General features: G+C 37.9%; 1 protein-coding gene across 7 annotated transcripts in view; it reads right to left on the bottom strand.

The window, feature by feature from the left end:
* The window catches only part of BMAL1 (basic helix-loop-helix ARNT like 1), a 51278-nt gene that overhangs the window by 14047 nt on the left and 17543 nt on the right, over positions 1-19688 (bottom strand). For 4 of the 7 annotated variants that reach the window (XM_054827214.1, XM_054827217.1, XM_054827212.1 and 1 more), the window contains exons 2-11: positions 12756-12879; positions 11882-12029; positions 9089-9109; positions 8106-8144; positions 7729-7770; positions 6606-6763; positions 5119-5198; positions 4036-4128; positions 3037-3154; positions 734-883 (exon numbers count right to left, since the gene is read on the bottom strand). In XM_054827214.1, coding sequence (XP_054683189.1) covers positions 734-883; positions 3037-3154; positions 4036-4128; positions 5119-5198; positions 6606-6763; positions 7729-7770; positions 8106-8144; positions 9089-9109; positions 11882-12021 — 841 coding nt within the window. In that variant the 5' untranslated portion in view covers positions 12022-12029; positions 12756-12879. Of the gene's footprint in view, positions 1-733; positions 884-3036; positions 3155-4035; positions 4129-5118; positions 5199-6605; positions 6764-7728; positions 7771-8105; positions 8145-9088; positions 9110-10583; positions 10661-11881; positions 12030-12755; positions 12880-14722; positions 14796-15531; positions 15698-19688 lie in introns of those variants that run through there. The other 3 variants (XM_054827213.1, XM_054827215.1, XM_054827218.1) reach the window with 3 other exon arrangements.

The raw sequence follows: 19688 nt of genomic DNA on the forward strand, positions 1-19688 counted from the left end.
CTAAAGCTTGATCCAAGGTCGAAGCTGTGTCTGAGCCTAGCAGAAGTACTTGGGGCAGCTGTCACATCTAGAGACAAAACATTGAAGTTGCCTTCTGTTCTCTAGTTCACACTTTCCACTAACTAATATCAAATGTATTATCCAAAGTACTCAAAGAAGCAGCTTTCAAATTTGGACTCAATATATATTCCAACATGTCTAGAATAATACCCCGCAGAAGAAAAAAATATTACCAACTTTGCTAATGTTATGACCAAATACTTCTGGTGTAGAAATGCTATGTTTCCAGTAGTCAGAATAAACTCATTTTTTAAGTTGGATATCCACGCAGATATCACTTGTTAAATATGGAGCAGAGAAATAGAATGACTAACAGCTCCCCTTTGTTGGGGACATTGGCTAGTAGGTCAAGACTGAATGCGATATGATCGATGCCTGAAGAAGATGCAATAACCACACCAGAACTGTCAGCACAAACTGCCTGCAAAAATTGCAAGAAAGCAGAGAGGAGAATTTGGCTTTATATGCTAATACAGCATGTAAGATCTACTACTGGGGGCGGGAAGGTGTGAAGTAATAGACCTAGTTCAATATCTAGACATAGTTCAATATCTTAATAAGAAACATTGACATTGTTCAATAAATGTAAAAAATTTCACCACTGCAAATGAGCAATTGTATAAAAAAAAGCCTGACAGCCATTACATTTGATAATAAAATGCATAATTGTTACCTTTCTTCTTTGAACAGGTTGAAGGAAAATCCTTGTCTTCTACTTTCACTGAAGGTCTATTGCACTTCATCCTACAAAAGAAGGACCGTCTTGCTCCAGAACACAGTCGTGATGGCCCAGGTGTTATATCAGTTTTAACTGGGAGTCCAGCTGTAGCAAACAGAGGAAGTGAGGAAGCCTTCTTTGTCAGGTAAAAAGTTAACCATACAAATGATTATATCATATGACCCAATGGTACAATGTTTCAGTTTTGCTGGGACTCGCACAGAAGTCCTTTTATATCCTTCTTCAGAAGCAGAAGTCCTATTTTGGAGATTTTCATGTAAGTGAATATGTGCAGGACTCAAATGACCACAACAACATTAGAACTTCTGATTACACTTTCTAGCGTGAAAACATTGACGCCAGCTTGAGAACAGAGAGTTCTAAATGCGAAGATTAGCAAAAGACTGTACAAATCCACACAAGTTTTGCAATAAACACTGTGATTTCTTTGACCACTAATCAACTGATTAAAAATAGACATTTATTTACCCATAATCAGAGCAGTACTTCATACATAGTCACTCAATAGGCCCATAACCCTTCAGACCAGAAAAGATTTCTATCACAACACCCACCCAGAGAGCACATATAGAGCAGAAAAGGCCCAGTGCCATTCCAGGTCCATCTCAATTAGTGTGTTTCTAGACATCAGATTTTTTTCATTGTTCTGATGGAAGGAGGAAAAAAGGTAGCAGTGAACTACACAGGGACTGCAAATCCCCAAGACCTCCAGTTATGTGTAAGAAGTCTCTCTCGCTTCACAGAAATAAGTGCATATGAACATGCCTTAACAATAAGTCCTGACCTTTTTCATAGGTTAATAGGAATTTCTTAGATTCTTTTCTGTGGAAAGTAGCTGGAGAAAGACAGTACCAAAACACACATCAACTCTGGGAGCCAACAGCAGAGTGTCGGAACAAGCAGAGCTCCTGGCATGCATCAGGAGCACAGGTATCAGCAATGCCAGTGATGCAGCTGGAGCTCCAGGGGACAGTGCTCCAAGAGGTGATGGAAGATTTAAACCACATAGCAACTTTTCCACAGCTTGCTATCCACTTCAACTATTTCTGTGTGGGGATATGTATACATGAACAGCTATAAACACATACAAAAACTTCTAGGGCCCTGTAGGCTTTTAACATAAGGAGGAAAACAATGATGCCAATGTTGTAAAGTGTGCCTCCCTTAAAATTAGAATTGAGTGAGGTCACCTCAAGGAGGTCACTGTCCTGCACCACATGCACTCTAAATTGCTGTTCAGCGGTGAGGGTACAAGCTGTGCTTGAGTCCCTCATGCCAACATAAAAATAAATGCATACATACTAGTAATCTTAAGAATATGAGTTCTTGAAATTCTACCAATCAGTCTATCATGGCAGATGGGAAGACTGTAATTCATAGTATTTATTTTTGCCCTAACTTTGTCAGAGGCATGCAAAAAAGGAGCTAGCACTGGATATACATGCTTGACAACCAGACAAAACCAGGAGCCAGGAAAACTTCAGTTGATCCAGCTGGAGCCTCTAGGCTCACTGCCCTGGAATGACATCTCTCAGTTTCAGTTTCTGAAGTTGAGCTGGTGGATTCTTTGAGATGAGATCCTAGAGATTTCTGCTCCTGACAAGCATGAAACTCAATGACCTGGAAATCTGCAGTTGTAAGATACCATCTTCTACTTAAGCAATGCAGATTTCTGTTATGAGAGTGAATTAAACACCCACTCAAATGCAGCAGAGATACAGAACTACTTTGAAGTACCAGAGTGGAATAGAGCTAAGAGACATAATAGGAAATGATGCCAAGGACCAGGTTAAAAACCTTGTAAGAGAAAGGTTAGGTCATTGATGGAAGTGGCAATAAGCAAGTAATAAAAAGAATCCTCTATCTTGACTGACAGCTAAGGATTACCAAAATAATACTGAGTGTATTCTGACCATCGAGAATGGTGGATTAGAACAAAAGCTTCATATGTTTCACTGGGAAAAGACTAAACTTTTGATGCCTGGAGAAGAGAGGATACCTCAGAGATGAAGCCAGTGAAACTAATGCATCTGTATTGCAGTCCATGCCCAATCTACTCACTTCTACAGTCAGGTATCTGTTTCACACCTTTCCCCCACCCGTCTTTAAGCTGAAACTTCCTTGGCATGACACACAATCCGAACAGCACCACACACATACACTTTTGACTTTAGACAACTACTCAGAAGCACTGAATCTGGCTACATGACTCTTTTTCAAGAGGTGGTAATACTTACTTTTTGCATCTATAAGCCTTTCTCGTGGTGCAGTGTCAGAAGAAGAGAGCTGCTCCTTCACTTTGGCAATGTCTTTAGGATGAAGGTAATCAAATAAACTTTGACCAATCAAATCATTCTGTAGAGATTGAACATTCAATCAAAAATTAAAATAATTGTTCAGTATATTTTAGCATCTATTATAAACAATCCTTTTTTGGTCTCATCAAGGAACATCAAACATCTGAGATCTAGGATTTAATGGAAGGTATGTTTTCGCTGTATATTTAAGTTACGACTACATTACATAGTAATTTATTTCATTATTTTAGTAAATGTTTTACAGAAATAGCATGCTTAATCCACCCACCACCACCAAATATTCTGGTTTCTCTTCAGTCTCACTTCATATGGTACACATTTGAAGGAAAAAAAATAAAAGTCACAGTTGCAAATGTTGTCTTTCAATATTTACATGATGAGTAGGTATTTAGTATTACCTAACTAAAGGCTGGCTGAGGAAAACTTTTGAAGCTAGTACAGTTTTTAAATTTGGTAAGGAGGGCAGATGACAGTAAGAACGAAGAATATTATTTACACAATATATAGTGCAAGTTAAGCCTCACATTAAGGAGATATTAAAAAACCAGCTTTGGTATAATTGCTTCCCTGTTTCCATCAGTAAATATGGAAAAAAATCACGCAAAGCTATTGGAAGAACCTCAGACTGATTTGCTTACACTCCCAATTAGATAATGCTTTTACAAGCCTGAGAGCAAACCCCTGATCAGAATGCATCAATCCGTGAAGTAAGTTTAGTTCCTTTTCACCTCCTTAGTTTGAATGGAAACCAGAAACAATCTTCTCTAATGACATGGCAGAGAAAAGCACTTTCTTTGCGACAAATCTCAGCTTTCAAGACAGACTATTCACATAAATAGCCCTCCATATAAATGCATAATCATAAAAAAGCTTTCAAATCTCTTAAGGCCTAACATTACTTAAAATGGAAAAGAATACCTGACTGTAGTTGAGGATCTTGAAGACAGATTCTGAAACAAACAGTATCTTCCCTCTGTCACAGCCCACAACAAAAAGAAATCCATCTGCTGCCTAATTAAGGAGGGAAAAAAAAGTAAATTACTAAGTTATACATCCTCATTGCATCATTATAACTTTTAAAAACACGTTGTATACAGTAGAATTTCTATGCTGGGAGAGCTGCCTTAACATTTAGAGATAACTGAGTCAACAGGCAAGATATGAAATTACAATAAAGGTCTGGGGTTTTTTGCATCTGCAAATTTTTTTGGCATCATTCTGGGCATCATGCCCAGAATGTAAAAATCACTTTTATGGGAAGAAAGAATCCATGTCTTGTCCAATAATATTATGATTATGCTTAATAATACCTTCAAATTAAAATATTATTTTAACTGTATTTATTCCACAGTTCCTCTTTTAGAAACAGAACATAACGTGGGTATTTATTTATGTGCCTGCAGGCAAGTAATTCCCATTTCAATAGTACTCTTTTTCAGTCACATACAAGCGTGCAGGATTACGCCCTAATTTTATAGCTTTAGAGTCACAATGCTGCAGAAATTAAATTCTGCATAGGCTGTATATGCTGCATTTGGACACTGCAGTGCTTCACAAATCACACAAGCTACTAGAAGAGCTTAACTACTGACAAATGATATACACTCTCCACGCTATAAAAGCGGTGTACAGCAAGCAGCCAAACATACTTAGTCATGGTGCATCAGCAACCTCAAAAAAAGGTGTTTGTTACATCATTGTATGCTGAAAATCACGTCAAGGCAGCCCATAGCAGAAAGTCTGCAAGAAAACTTCTGATGGTTGCCATCAAAATATCAGTTTCCTCAGATCTCCCTCTTAAATCTTTCTGCTTAATTTAAGAGACACTAATCATTGTTAAAACCCATTGACTTTATGGACTAGTCTTGCAGATTTCTTCATTATCCTTCGTAATCAGAACATCCTTAATCTGAGATATAAGGCAGAAAAATACGGGTGTTTTGCTTTGGGAGAGTGATATTCACAGCCATTAACATCTCTTAATTAAAAGCTGAAACATACCCTGAGAATAAGATGTTTTAATTCATCATCTGATAGAAAAGCAGGCTTATAGTTTGCTTCTGTATATGGGTTTGTAGCACCTAAAGAAAACAAAACATTCCCCGTATCACAAATGTCACAATACACATTTAAATGAGCAATTTTTCTTTGGCTCTTTCTTATACTGTTATTCATTGCACGTATTCTTTAAAATGAAAGTTGCTTTTTGATTTTATTATCAACATGAGCTCTGTTAGTATTAATTCTGAAAAAGATGAAGCTTTTTTGCTAAAACACAAATACCGTATTACATAGTAATGCAAATTAAATGCCTTCTGAGATATAAGCGTTCCTCCACACATTTTTTAACCCAAATCCAGTGCTTAATTTATGGTCTATCCTCAGAATTAGAAATGAAAAGTACGATATTAAAGAATAAAAAACCTTCAAACTATTTTTTCTCTTTATAATTTAGTAAAACATGATAAGGTCATGTAAACAGATTGTCACTTACAAAATCAGGAACTTACAAATCAGTTCTCATTCCATGCCAAAGAGAAAAAACAACATTACAATGCCATCTCTCAGCGCCAAACGCCCAAAACTAGCAACAAATGAGGCAGCTATTTATTAAAGAGTAATTCTTGTCATTCTATTCCCTTCATAAAGGCAAAAGAGAGTCAAATTAGTAACCACTGAACTGTTATGAAGTACTAACCTAATCAAGTGACAGTGGCAGAAAAAGTTAAACCTTTCAAAAGTGCTAGGATAAATATGATTGGAAGACACCAGATCTCCTAAAAACTAGAACAGTGAGCCCGTCTTTAAATTAGCTGCATCACTACCTTTTATCAGGGGCGTATTTCTTGAAGGCTTAAGCTTTCACCATCATCACTGATAGTACCCAAGCACTGATGCACTCTCATATGAGGCTTTAAGGACAGAAATACAGAAATTGCAACAACCTCAACTCTTCCAAACTCACGTTTCTCTTCAGATGCTTGTAACAGAAACTAGTTAAAGAGACTAAAATTGCATTTTCAAAGTACTCTCCATTCTTTCACACAGAGCTGAGGGTATGAACACAAAACCTCAGAAGTCCTGTAGAAATACTTACACCTAAAATCTAACCTCTCTATTCAACCAGTTTTGCACACTGCCTGCTTAAGAGCACTGCACAGTGCTACGCAAGACTGAACCGCGCACTGCCACTTAAGCCCTTTGTTCCCTCCCCAAACCTGCCTCAGCTGCTTTGCTTTTGTTGAAGCTAGTGGTGGTGATCAGTCAGGTCAGACAATAGAAAATTATTCTTTTCTCACCCACAAATTTCCCAGCTGGATCAGGATATTGGACCACGAACCAGTAAGGTATAAATGAACACGCAGCATCAAATGCTAAGAAAAGAGAAGTCCTCCCAAAGTGTCTTAACTTACTCCTTTTTGGCTAAAGGGCAAGAAAGGGAGAGAAAAAGCATGGCTTCGGGGAAACTCCACTCCCAGTCAACTTACCACGTAGTGTTTTCATATGCTGGACAGCCATTCTCAATACAGTGAGTTTATCTAGCTTTCGAGACATAGCGTTGCACGTTGGTACCAAAGATGCCAGTTCATCTATAAAACTGTTCATTTTATCTCTACGCCTTTTTTCAATTTGACTATGAGCCTCCCTAAAGAAGTAAGGTGGTGAGGAAAAACAGAAAAGCATGAGAAAAATCATACAAAAAAATCCCCAAATCCAGTATAACAAACCCACAAAAATAACCTCCTCCTGATAATTAAGTTACCCTCTTATTCTTGTGAAAAGGACATCCACATACAGAATTCTTCAGATGTTTTATGTTCATTATGTGGGTGAGTAACAGTTACAAGCAATAGGCAAGGCTGCAGCACATGGCCCTCATTTACCAGAAAACACATGTAATGTTGGCCATACAGTACACTGAATTCTTATTCTGAAACAACCCACTAAGCAGTACAAAATTACCTGAGATTTCTACTGCTGTACAACACTTTGTTCTGAGCACGTACACCGAAATATAACTGGAATCATAAAGGTCACAGATAAGCAAATTCCAGTGTATATAAATATTGAATAAAGCATTCAATTAAGAATTTGTAATCGGTATATTATATGAATGTACTAAGTATTTAAAACTACCTTCTGCTGTGCCAATATAAGTCTTCTACTCGCCCTACAGCTTTCCATTTGAAGTATTTGAGATACCTCTGAACTAAACTCTTTCTAACCAGGAAAAATGATGGTAAACACTAAGTTATTTTATTTTTGGTTTATATTTTCCCATATTAAACAGTGACTGTTAACACTTTTACAACCCACTATTGAATTTGAAAGAAACAAGATTAAGAATGTAACATTACCAGAAACATATACAGACTTCAGCTTCAACAATAATATTAAACAGAAGTGACTAAAACCAAGTTACCTACCAAGTTAGCATTTTCACAAAACTATAGGCAGTTTTTACATGAAAAATGTTAACAGTGCAAAGATATGGAAAAATAAGAGGATGTCAAAGCCAGGAAAAAAGATCTTTAGGATAAGAAACTCATGCAAATATTTCATATATGGCAAAAGATCAATTGTTTTCAATATATTTGTTTAGATTATTACCTTGCATTTTTTATTCTGCCTTGTTGGTCTGTATACTCCAATCTGTTGGGAAACGGTATCACAAAGTTACAGTGTTGAAAACACTGAAAACAATCTTTTAATGCATCTTATCTACTGATCCTCATTAAAATACCTTTTTTTAATTTGAATATTTATTTAACCTTTCTTCAGAAAATAACATTATTTATAATACTGTGGCTCAAAGTGTTGGGTCTTTTGTTTGCCTGTTTTAATTTGTTCAACAATCTTAAGCTGTTGTCCCAGCAAAGAAATAATTTGGGACACCTGACCATAGTGACACTGAAAACAGGTATCTACACACAGGATCCTACGTCAGTACTGTGGAACTAACATTTTAGTGACTGTATCAATAGTACCTTCCATGCTGGTCATCTTTATCTGTATCCATACCTTCCCTGCAGAAACAGAATAAAGCAATATATCACAAATTAAGCACTATTAGGGAAACTTATCAAACTATCATAAAATTAGAATAAAGTACTCCTGTCATCTTTAAATCCTAAATACAAAATAGGATAGAATATGAAAGTGAGAACTTGAAGGACTAAAGAAGTTGGGTGGTTTCTGTAATATTAAAACATTTTCTTAAATTAGTTCTGTCTCCTTTGGAGCTAACAAAATGGCACAGTTTGATGTGTTTGACAGTAAAACACGCTGCAGTTCAAAGATATCTGTTATACAAATGTTTCTCAGTTAACTAGAGGGGAAAAAAGGACATATTAAAGCAGATTTTTTTCATGCCTTCATCAGAAATAGGGCTACTAACTTGCTTTTACTATAGCTAAAAGTTCAATTTACTAAAGTTAAAAGCTGATTTTGGGGTAGGAGATGGTATCATCACTTCTGAGATGATCTAGACCAACCAACCACTGGAAATGGCCAAATGCATGGATAGAATGAGAGACTGTATGAAACTAACCAGGCCCACTTTAATTTAGTACAACTTTCAGTGGAGAGACATGGCTTGCTTTTGTCTCAACATGAAAAAAAGAAAAGGAAGGAGGCATGAAGAATAAAAAGGATCCCCCTTATTACATTTTAATATTGTAACCATATGTACAGAAACAAGGAGGACAAGAAAGTGTAAGTTTTCATAGCTGTATCTGGTGAAGAAAGTTGAATGTCTAAGACTACAGCACTGTTAGGCAAAAGAATTAGGAAGAGAATGCTTTGATATATATATAAATGTGTACAACCATGCTTAAATGCACACGCTTAAGCCTGGCTTATTCTGGTTTAATTTTTACCTGCAAATTTTAGGTAAAGGGGAGGGAAAGGCAAGGAAAAACACTAAGCATCTTTTTCAAGTGAAACTGATTATTAAAATATTTATACTTACTCAAAAGGAAAGCCATCAAGCCTGAAAAGAAAGAAAAATAAAGTACACCATATACAGGAAATAAGAATGTCTTAGATTTTTTTTGTTTAAATTCTCAAGCTAATTTATATTCTATTTGAAATGAAAAGCACAATGAAAACAAGACAATAGCAGTGAACGTATTCTAAGGAGACAAGCTTGTTCAAATTAATCTACTTTCTGAAAGAATAATTCTGTATTTTAGAGAAAAAGATAGCATAGTTCATTATACTTCATGTGAAAAACTAGTAAAACAACTAACCTAAAATATGTTATGCAAATCATTAAGATATTGTTTCATCTTCAGAAATGAAAGATCTGCACTTTATGTGTGTTGCCCTTGTGGTTAGATAAATGGGATTTCAGAGGACTCTAAGGCCAGAAATAAAATTTTAAGAATACAATAATAAAAAAAGAAGTATCCCATGTTTCTCAGTTTTTTCATTGTGCCCAGCAGGACAGATGAACATTTTCTTTTAGTCAGTACTAAAGTCCTAATTCTGAACTTTATACAGACTTTATCCTATCATAAGGAAATTAAACAGAATTTCCACATGCAAGCTAACTGCTGGCATCACTTCAAGACTGTGAAGTGATCTGCAATACCACTGAGCTTTAACATGTTAAGAGGCTATGTTTTATAAGACCCTTATGAAAAATCTTCTCATATTTGCCATTAACATACTAGTCATTCCTGTTCAACATTTTTCCACTTGCGATGCCGCCTTTAGCTACAGAATGCTTGTTGTGATAAAATTCGTTTTAGCCTTAGAAAAACCCAGAAAGCAAAATCTAAAAGAGGTACAAGGTAAGTTACAAATGCTTCAGGATAGTTTGTTTTCTTATCATATATTATTTCAACTGAAAACACTACTCCCAAGAAAAGAAATTAACTGTTTATAGACATGTGGATGAAGTCTTGGATTCCAGCATTTGACTAAAAGAGACCATAGCAGAGAACGGACAACCTTTGCTGAAGTCACAGCAATAGGTTGGACAGGAATTTTCCTGGAGGAGAGGCAGGAGAAAGAATTGAAAAGAAGCTGGTGTGGAGAGCTGAAAGCACAGCTGATCAATATGCTTGCTGGTACTTGAGTGATGAACGAAGAGCCACACTAAAACAGTCAGGTTCTTCCTTCCTTATTCCCTGACTTCACTGGTAAATGAAGCATAAAACCGGACACTCAGACAATTTATGTAACAAATACATTGTTAAGAGGCAGCAAAAGCTGAACAGTAGCATTTCAGAACAACATATACTAATATATACATATAGAAGGAGGAATCAAGGAAGTCTACCTTAAGTTCTATTTTAAAATAGGAATATTTACTAGCCACCATTTCCTTTGCAACACAACATGAACTGTGGTACAATGACAGCTGTTGTAAATTTATTTTACTTGGGATTCAAGGAAACAGTGTTTTCACATATTTAATAAAATGCACACACAACCTAAAGGGCAGAATTATAACTTACAAGAGCAAGCTGTCTTTTGGAAAAGAGGACTTGAGCAATGCTTCCTACCCAGAAGAATAAAGATGGAGAAATCCTTTCTAGAGAAGAGGAAGTTGGTAAGATTGAGGCTGTTCACTGAATTTTGTAGTAGTCAATTCAACTACAGGGAGTCATGTACTTTTCAGGAAGACTAAATGCATATTAGAGAAGGTATGTATGCTGTATGTTTGTGGCCTTTAAATGGTACTTAACGTTTTGCACATAAGTTCTCCTAAAAAGAAATCCTATGCACAGGGAACCTAATTTGTAATTTGTCATGCTCAGCGTGGATTAAAAAGTCTACCCCTCCCTATAAAAAGAACTGCCAACAATCCAAAGGCCCACAATGATGAAATTTATGCTAAGCTACATCAAAACAGACTACATAGCTATGTTAATAATGGGTGTGACCCATTCACAAGTTACCCTGCAACTAGACTTTGTAAAGTTACAATTCATGTGAGGTTTGCACAGTAACTTAAAGTAGGTTGGTCTTGGTACCTAGTGCAGAAGACATTACACATTTGGAAATTTGACAAACTTTACCATGATCTTCACTATTCTAAAGCAGATTTGGTGTGATTGCTTTCTACTTCAAACACCTACCCAAGAGAGAAACGATGGCTTGGACAGTGCTCCTAAGCAAGCTTCCCTTAAAGAGAAGCAGCAGTTTTTATTTTGTCAGGAATAACAGTCTGCAGTCAAGGACCAACACAAGATTAAATCAGCTGATTAAAAAGGCAGATCTACTGCCGCTAACCAGAGACTACTCAGATTCGTATTCAACTGGGAGACCAAAATAGCTTCATCAGGCAAAGGTTGGCAGCACACTGATAGGAAGTGACTAAAAAGGCAAAAAATAGGTGAAGAAAAGGAACTATTCCCAGTTTTTCTTCTGCTTTTTAATAAATTTATTATCTACCCTCCCAGTAGTCATTCTATTTCCTATGCAAAGTCAATATAATCAACTTTCACACTATTACACTTCATCAATATTAATTTTCACACACACACATCAGCCAAAGGTTTATTTCCTCAGCTTTACCCCATTTGATAGCCCTCAATTCTAGCTGCGTTGAGATGAATGTTTTATTTGTACTATTAAATAATGAACTTTCCTCTTAGTGCACAGTGGCTTTTTTCTTTATTAAAACCTTTTTGACAGATTGTCAAGAAAAGGTTATTTAAAAATTACTATAAATATTTCTGTTGTTTCCCCCACTGTACTGTTGTGTTACAACCTCTTTTGGAAGTGTTAAATCAAAAGAAATCCAACTTACTGATAATCAGTAGAGCTTCCCTTTCTTTTCCTGTTACAATCCATTCCTGAAGTGCTAAGGGAACTGGAGATCAAGTCAGCAGGGTCTGGTGACATAAAGTCACTAATTGTAGAAGATATGTCCATCCTTTGGTCTGCCATTGGATTGTCTAACATTGGAAAAAAAAAAGCCAAAACCAAAAACACCACCAAAAAACCACTGCATTAACAGAAGCAGAAACTTACGTATTTTTAACCAAAAAGCAAATCTCAAACTGAGCATTCTTAAAACCTGCAAAAATCATAATTCTATTATTTCTTTTTGCCATAAAACAGATAATAGACAATTTCTCCTTTTCCAGCTACTGGTGTATTGAATATTGCATACAAACCACGACCATTCTCAAAACACATAACACAATTGTTTTTAAAGAATTCTCAGTGCGATCTTTAACTAAACCAGGTTTACTCTTATGTTAACTGGCCAGCTAACTGCTTCTACCTAACATAAATAAAGGGTAAGTTCTGTCTGTCTTTTGCTGACTGGGAACTCTAGTTTTAGTGTGTCTCCATTTGAAGATCATATTATCAAAGTTCATAAGCTTTGAGAGTTCTAATTCCACTGAATTTCATGGAAATTCAGAAGACTTCCATAGAAAATCAGGTTAAATAAACACCTCCACCACAGCAGACCCCACAAACAAAAAACTAATAACCCAATGATGGTCTAAGAATACTAGTTAAAGGTACAAACAAACCTAATTAGCTTTTTCATCCAAAACATACCTACACATTTGAATCCTCTAGATGGCAAATAATTATACTGTTGGAAGAAACTCTGTAAAAAGTTTATTTATTACTAAATGGCATCAACTGTGAAACAGAACAGTTTTTACCTGAAAGCCTGCCTTGGAAGCCTAGATCAACGTGAGGAAAGATGATGATGCTCAGCCTGAAGCAGTTGATCACCTTAAAACTCTTCCATGCCTCATATTCTGTTAGTCAAGTACTTTCAAAAACCTGAATGGGAAGAAAACCAGCAAGCTTACAAAACATTTTCAAAACAAGTTTGTTAAGAACAATTGCTTTAGACACAGTTTATAACAGCAAATACATGTTTTCTACTCAAGGATCGAATTTTAATTTCCTTATAAAGCATAGAAGCTTTATCCATCATCAAAAAGGTTACATGTTGGGATGTGTATCTCCAATGGCCCAAGCTTTGGAACTGAAGGAATCTCTTCAGCATCGCTTCCTTTTGGGCCCTGCTTATCATTCTTTGGTCTTTGCATAAAACCCCTGCACTCACAAACAACAATCAAACTGAACACATTTGTTGGCAGATGCCACCAGAATGAATCAAACTGCTGTTACAGTGCAAGACAGACTTATCCCTTCACTCCTGGCTGCCTCACTTTTAAGGTGGCCATAGCAGTAAGACAGCTTGGGCTTGGCTTACTATTTTATTCTCCCTTGTAATAGCAGTTGGCACTCTCAAAAGGGGGTTAAACATTTTTCTATTCTGCAGGCTTCAAGTTTTAAATAAAATCCACATCCCATACTATGACTTAAGTCCTCAACTGTGTCTCCCAACTACACTGTAAACTTAGTGGCTGGTCTGCAGGTGGATGTCCTTCCCATCCAGATTTCTGTCACAACAGTTTTTCAGCAAAACTTACTATGCAAGACTTAAACTGTTCTAAGTCTGCCTCTTGCAAAAGCTTTGAAAGTCTTTTGGGTACACTGTTTTCTGGTTAATGCATCTGTGAACACCGTGACTGCCTTTCCAACCTGCAATGACAGCAGAACTTCCCAGTTACACAGATCAGAAAGCTCCCATGACACTCTCAGAAGTTCGCAAGTCAAACAACCAGTATTCTGTCAACATGACCACCTTATAACCAATTCTACTGAATCCCACATATAAACATGTTAAGAGTTATAAGCCAACAGAAACCTCACAAAATCCAAAGTTGTCAGTATAATTTTCTTCAGCTCTGCCAGAATAGCAAATTCAGAATTTATTTCAAAAGTTTAATTGCTGGTCCTGTTATGGTAATAACTGCCAGGATCATAGCTCTTAACTCTAAGGTCAGGCAAGTCATTGCTTTAATACTACCAACTTGTGAGCAGAGGATCATTGCTGTTCTAGAAGGAGATCTTCCAAACTGCTACTGAGGGCTCATCATCCATCTCACCTGACAACTTCTCTGTGGTCCTCTCTCAAAAATGAGAAAGGAGTCACATAGTTGCAAACATGTGGGCATACTGGTACAAGCAAGTTAAGAAGCCAGCTGTCACCAGAAGGTCACTGACAAAAGCCAAGTCAGTAGAAATTTAAGTCAAATTATAAATTGCCATTGAATCCATAACCACAGTTTATTTTACAAGGCTTTGATTCACACTAATACAGTTACCTGTAGATCAGGCCTTACTTTTTTCCTGTAGCAGCCTTTGCCTAGTTGTCTGCTTTGTCTCTCTTACTCAAAGTAGTCCAACAACTATAATCTCAATTATGTTACTGTGGTTTATGAGATTACTACTGTATTAATTTACAAACCACCAGCTAAACCACAGTCACTGACCATTTCTCTGTGCTTGGTTCAGGTGCAAAAACATTACCTTAAACCTCAGTTGATGTGCAGAAGTTACAGCTAAACTCACCGTGGCCTGTGGCTAAGCCCTATGAATTCAAATTATGAAAGTACCATCACACCAAACTACCTACGATGCCATTTTTTATGCTGTCCAATTACATCCGTGTGCATCCTTAATTCAATCTTGGAACCTAATATAAAAACAAGTAGTTTCTAAAATTTCTGGCCCAACCACCCACAATTAACTTTCAAAACTTCCTGAACACCTCTATATGCGAGCCCACTTCTTGAACGCACATGGACCACTTCCAATGACCTCAAACAGAAGGTTGGGATGAGCTGGAATTGAAAGAAAAAAGAGAAAAAACGGTGTGTAAGTTTAACACAGCCTTTTCCCTTTAAGAATGCCTGCAACAGTCAGCATTTTAGCTTAATAATCAGAACACCGCACAAGTCACTGGTGTGCTTTAATGCAACAACAACAAAAATGCTTTGTTGTTCATCTCAAAACTTTCAAAGCAGTTTTACAGAAAATTTTTTGAAACCAAGTATCCATTCAACTGTGCTATTTTCAATTATAACCAAGTGTCTATATTTGATAGTTTCAAAGCAGCTATTTTAAGTGTCTTGACCATTTAAGCAGAACAAAATTACATGAAAAGAAATTGAGAATTCTGGTTTTTAAGTCAGCCCTTTCTCTACCATGTCCCAAATGCTCATCCCAGTCCTAACAACCACAGTCCTACATTTTAGCATTACAGAAGTTAAGAACCACACGTCTCTTGAAATGAGGTTTAAAGTTAAAAAAATGTCAACCCAATGATCAGACTAAAAATCAGCATGCCCCACTATAATAAATAGTGAGCAGTTCAGAGAAATGTTTTGTTGCAAGGCTTTCTTAAAATTCTGAAAATTTTAATATCTTGCTATCTTTTCAGCTTCCAGCTGCTGGTTCTTCAATGGCTCAAAAAATCCTTTATGAGAAGGAACACAAAAGTTACCCATATATATAAGCAAAGTTCAAATCTTCCATTTATGATGCCCAGCCTGTTGCCCAAGTACTCCAAGGACCTACTTGAAAAAATGCCATGTAGTCCACTTTCTGATTAAATTGTCCTGTAGACGAGAATCAAATGGCATTGTATCGCATGACAGTGTCTTTCCACAGCCTGTTTGGGACTACTTCCTTCAGGAGTCCCCTCCCTTGCATTCAATCCTTCTCCGACCCCCTGTAACAAGGCTAATGAGACAGTAAAAACAAATCTTACTGTTCATCCCTTAAAAAAAAAAGTTAGATGACACGTGACTAGCTTAATCATGCAGCAAAGCTGATCACGAGTACATAAACACCTCTGAGCAAATCAAGGTCAGAGTTAAAGTAGGTCAACTATGTCTGCCAAGCACCCATCCAGGAGTCAAGACCTCTTTACACAAGCACCACCAGTTTCAGTTGATTCTTGCCTCAGGGTAACTATCTCCAACATACATACATATTTATTCTAAAAGAAACGCAATTCATAACTTTATGAATCAGAAGTGTCTCATATCTTAAAAGCAGTATTTCACAATGACAGAAGAAAACCATGGTGTGGTTTCCTTAAGAAGCAATTGAAGAGATACTCATTGTAATGACTGAACCAAAAACAGCGACAAAAAGGAAATCATCTACTTCCCTTCACAGCAATATTCCACCTCAGAAGTTAACTGTCACAATACGAACTAGTAAGAAACAGAAGAATAGGATTATTTATCTTCACTTCAAGAGGTGTTGTAGATGTGTGTATACTCCAGATGCGCACGCACTCAGTAATGGTGGGAGATTTCCTCTCAGCAGCACAAGGACTGCAAGCGTCCCTATGATGATTTCAAAATGCATACTGGCACACACCGCCATAGCTGCTGCAAGTAACAAGCAGTTCCTACATCAGAATCTTTCTTATGAAATACTCTGAATCAAAGGAAGATCTTTGAACTAAAGCAGTAGTATTTTCCTTTTCCTTCAGTACTTAAGGAGCAGCTGTCAGAATACTTCATATTTGCCCGATACATCGACACTGTTTTAACGGCACATTTGTGTTCCTTGAACTCCCTAGTATTATTTGCAAGAACACTCTGTACTCCCAGAAGATAAAAAGCCCTGTGGCTTCCTCTCACACGCAGATGCCTCTCACTGCACCCTCTGGAACGAAGAAGTGATTTTACCCTGGTTTGCTTGTTGAGGTCATCCTTTTACCACTCACTCACTCAGCACATTCGCCAAGCCCGGCTGCCTACAATCCACATCTGGTATTTGGAACTCTTCCCAACCCAACCTCTTAGCGGCATTGGTCTTTCAACCCCGTCCTTAACCACACACACAGAGCAGCAGTGACCCAATAACCTCCTGCGCTTCTCCTGTTAGTTGCTGCTGCTACCCAGCTGCACAAGTATCCCCTGCTCTGCGGAAGGCAGAGGCACAGACTTCAGCTGCTCCAGTGACTTACTGGTCAAACAGCTGCTCCCCCATCTTTCCTAAGGAAAGAGTAGCAGGCTGGAGGGAAGCATCCCATGAATTTTAACCAGCCACAAAGCTACAAGATGAATCATTTTGACTTAGGGGGGGAAAAAGGTCTCAAATAAACAGAAGAAAAAGTCCACAGGCACAAAGAACATCTTTCAGCTCTAGAAGTTAACGTAAAGGCAGTTTCTCAATAGATCAATATCCTGCCAACATGCACTCCTCTACCAAAACCAGGTCTGTTCATCACTAGAGTGTCTGAGAAAAGACAAAATGAGACATATCACAGCAACGTCCCGCAGGAGTTTTCTAGACTGTCATAGTGGTAATGGAGCCACAGGACAATATACTGAATTTTATCTTGTTCACAGAGCACTTAGACTTCCAGTTCAAGAGGCACATGACATCCCATCTCTCCTTGCTTAACAGGGAAGTACTTAAAAATTTTATTTCCAGCTATTTTAACAAAGGACTTCTCTGTTGCTCTAAAACTGAGAATAAGTGGTAACTAAAATAACTTTCTCTTGCACTGTGGAGCTCAGAACTAGACCCAGGACCCCAGAAGCGTCTCGCCAGTGCTCAGTAAAGGGGAAGCATCACTTCCCTCAGCCTGCTGGCAACACTACTCCTAATGCAATCCAGGAGGCTGTTGGCCACTTTTGCTGCAAGGGCACCATTGCCGGCTCATGGACCCCCAAGATCTTTTCTGCCAAGGTGTTTTCCAGCTGGGCAGCCCCTAGTCTGTACTGGGTCATGGGGTTTTTCCTCTCCAGGTGCAGGGTTTTGCATTTCCCTTTGCTGAACTTCATAAGATTCTTTATATGGTTCTTGCTGACTCTTTTCCCTGGCCTGTCAAGATCCCTCTGACTGGTAGCACACCCATGTGGTGTATCAGTCACTCCTCCCTGTTTTGTATTGTCTGCATCTCCAAGTATGAAGCTTCAGACAGCATGGAAAGAGAGGAAGAGAGGCTGGTTCTTGAAAGAGAACTGAACAGATTTAACAACCGCCAAAAATCGTAACTCATGTTCTCCTCTCAGTGAAGCAGATAAATGCTTGCTTCAAGGCTGGTGCAGTCCAGCAGGAAGGCCTTACAGATGGAGATACAGACCATCTTCACAGCAGAAAATGAACACTGGAACGAAACCAAAGTCAATCCATGCCACTTCCAGGAATCAAACCTGCTTAGACCAAAAAGGGTCTGTCTGCACTATGGATGAAGTAACTTCCCTTCCTAGTAGAGGACTGCTAGGTACCTCTAGTGATAAGAGCTAGAAGTCTAACATACAATTCTACAGAAGAGCCACTGGGTCTGGACAGTGTATCATCATCAGAAACAGCACCCTGACTAATTGGTTTGACCCTCAGGAGATTTCATTTTCTCTCATGTATCAATACCATTTGCCTCTACCTATTCAGTGAATCCCAGCTAAAAGAGTGTTTCAACAAGGCTTCCTAGTTTGCAATCATTACTGAAAGCTTGATCTAGTATAAGCTTCTCGTCAGCCAAGATTAGACTCTTTGAGCTCTTATTCTTTGAAGTGAGCTTATGTTGGCCTGTTCAGATATTTAACTTTGGGCAGCCATCAAAAGGCAACATCACAAGGGAACTAACCAAGTCCTTGTGAAAAAGGTGGTGATGCACACTCTTGGAAATCAATACTAACATGCTGCTGTTACCAAAGGAACTTGGCCTGCTTCAATAATCAATTCTCCAGTACATGTACTCCTTAGGTTTCCAGAAACTGCTACCACAGAGAAAACAAAATGGACCTGCCTTGCTCGGAAGACGAGGTCTCAAGGGATTTCTGCAGCACACCTACCAAACACAGCCACTACCTACACGAAGTAAACTATAGCCTCTCTACCGGCTTCTGGAAGCACCAAGTGCTGGTCCTCACATGACTAGATACTGAGTGTAACTGTATCAGTGCTAATGTAACTCCTAAGCTCAGCCACAGCGGCCAGAAGAGTAGCCAGTTCAGATGTCTCTACTTAGAGCAAGAACCAGAGAATTCTGCCTCAGAGCTATGCAAACATTTTACTGGGTGCCTCGTGACATTTTGCAGATACACCAAGATCCCCACAGGTATACTAGGAACATATTTTCAGATTTCATCTCAAATGTCAAGAAGATGGATATTTTAATAAGGTTTTTACAAAAAAAGTATAGCTGTCATACAAAAATCTGTACGATAACAGCCGATCTACAAAGAGTAAGAAAAATTACACTAAGAATTATACCCAGGTGTAACTATCAATGCAAGACTGACTCTCAATTAGCACACTCCTTCCTGCCTTTGGATGCCTTATCTCAACAGGTCCTGCCGATCAAAAACATCCAGTTTGATTTCACTGGAAATGGATACAACTGAAGTGGAATAAAAATCAGAAGGAAATGCAATCCTTGTTCATCAACCCTAAGCCATCCAAGGGACTTGAGGTGGGGGAAAGGTATGCGAAAGACAGAGGGAAATCCATCCTACCATGTGGGTAAATCAATTATCCAGCATTAATACGCTTTAAATAAAAATGTAATCAAAGTTTTTGTTGACTTCTTTAGAAACTTATGTACTTCCAGCATGCTTTGATCAGAAACCTTAATAAAAAACAGCACCAAAACCATAAACCAACAAAAACTCTCTCAACTGAGGTGGCAGTGGTTCTGTGAAGTCTCCCAAGTTGTGCACATTGCTTCTGAACTGTCAACAAAATAAGATGTCTTATCTTGTGCT

This window comes from Grus americana, chromosome 5 (assembly GCF_028858705.1).
Source record: "Grus americana isolate bGruAme1 chromosome 5, bGruAme1.mat, whole genome shotgun sequence".
Classification (NCBI taxonomy): Eukaryota; Metazoa; Chordata; class Aves; order Gruiformes; family Gruidae; genus Grus; species Grus americana.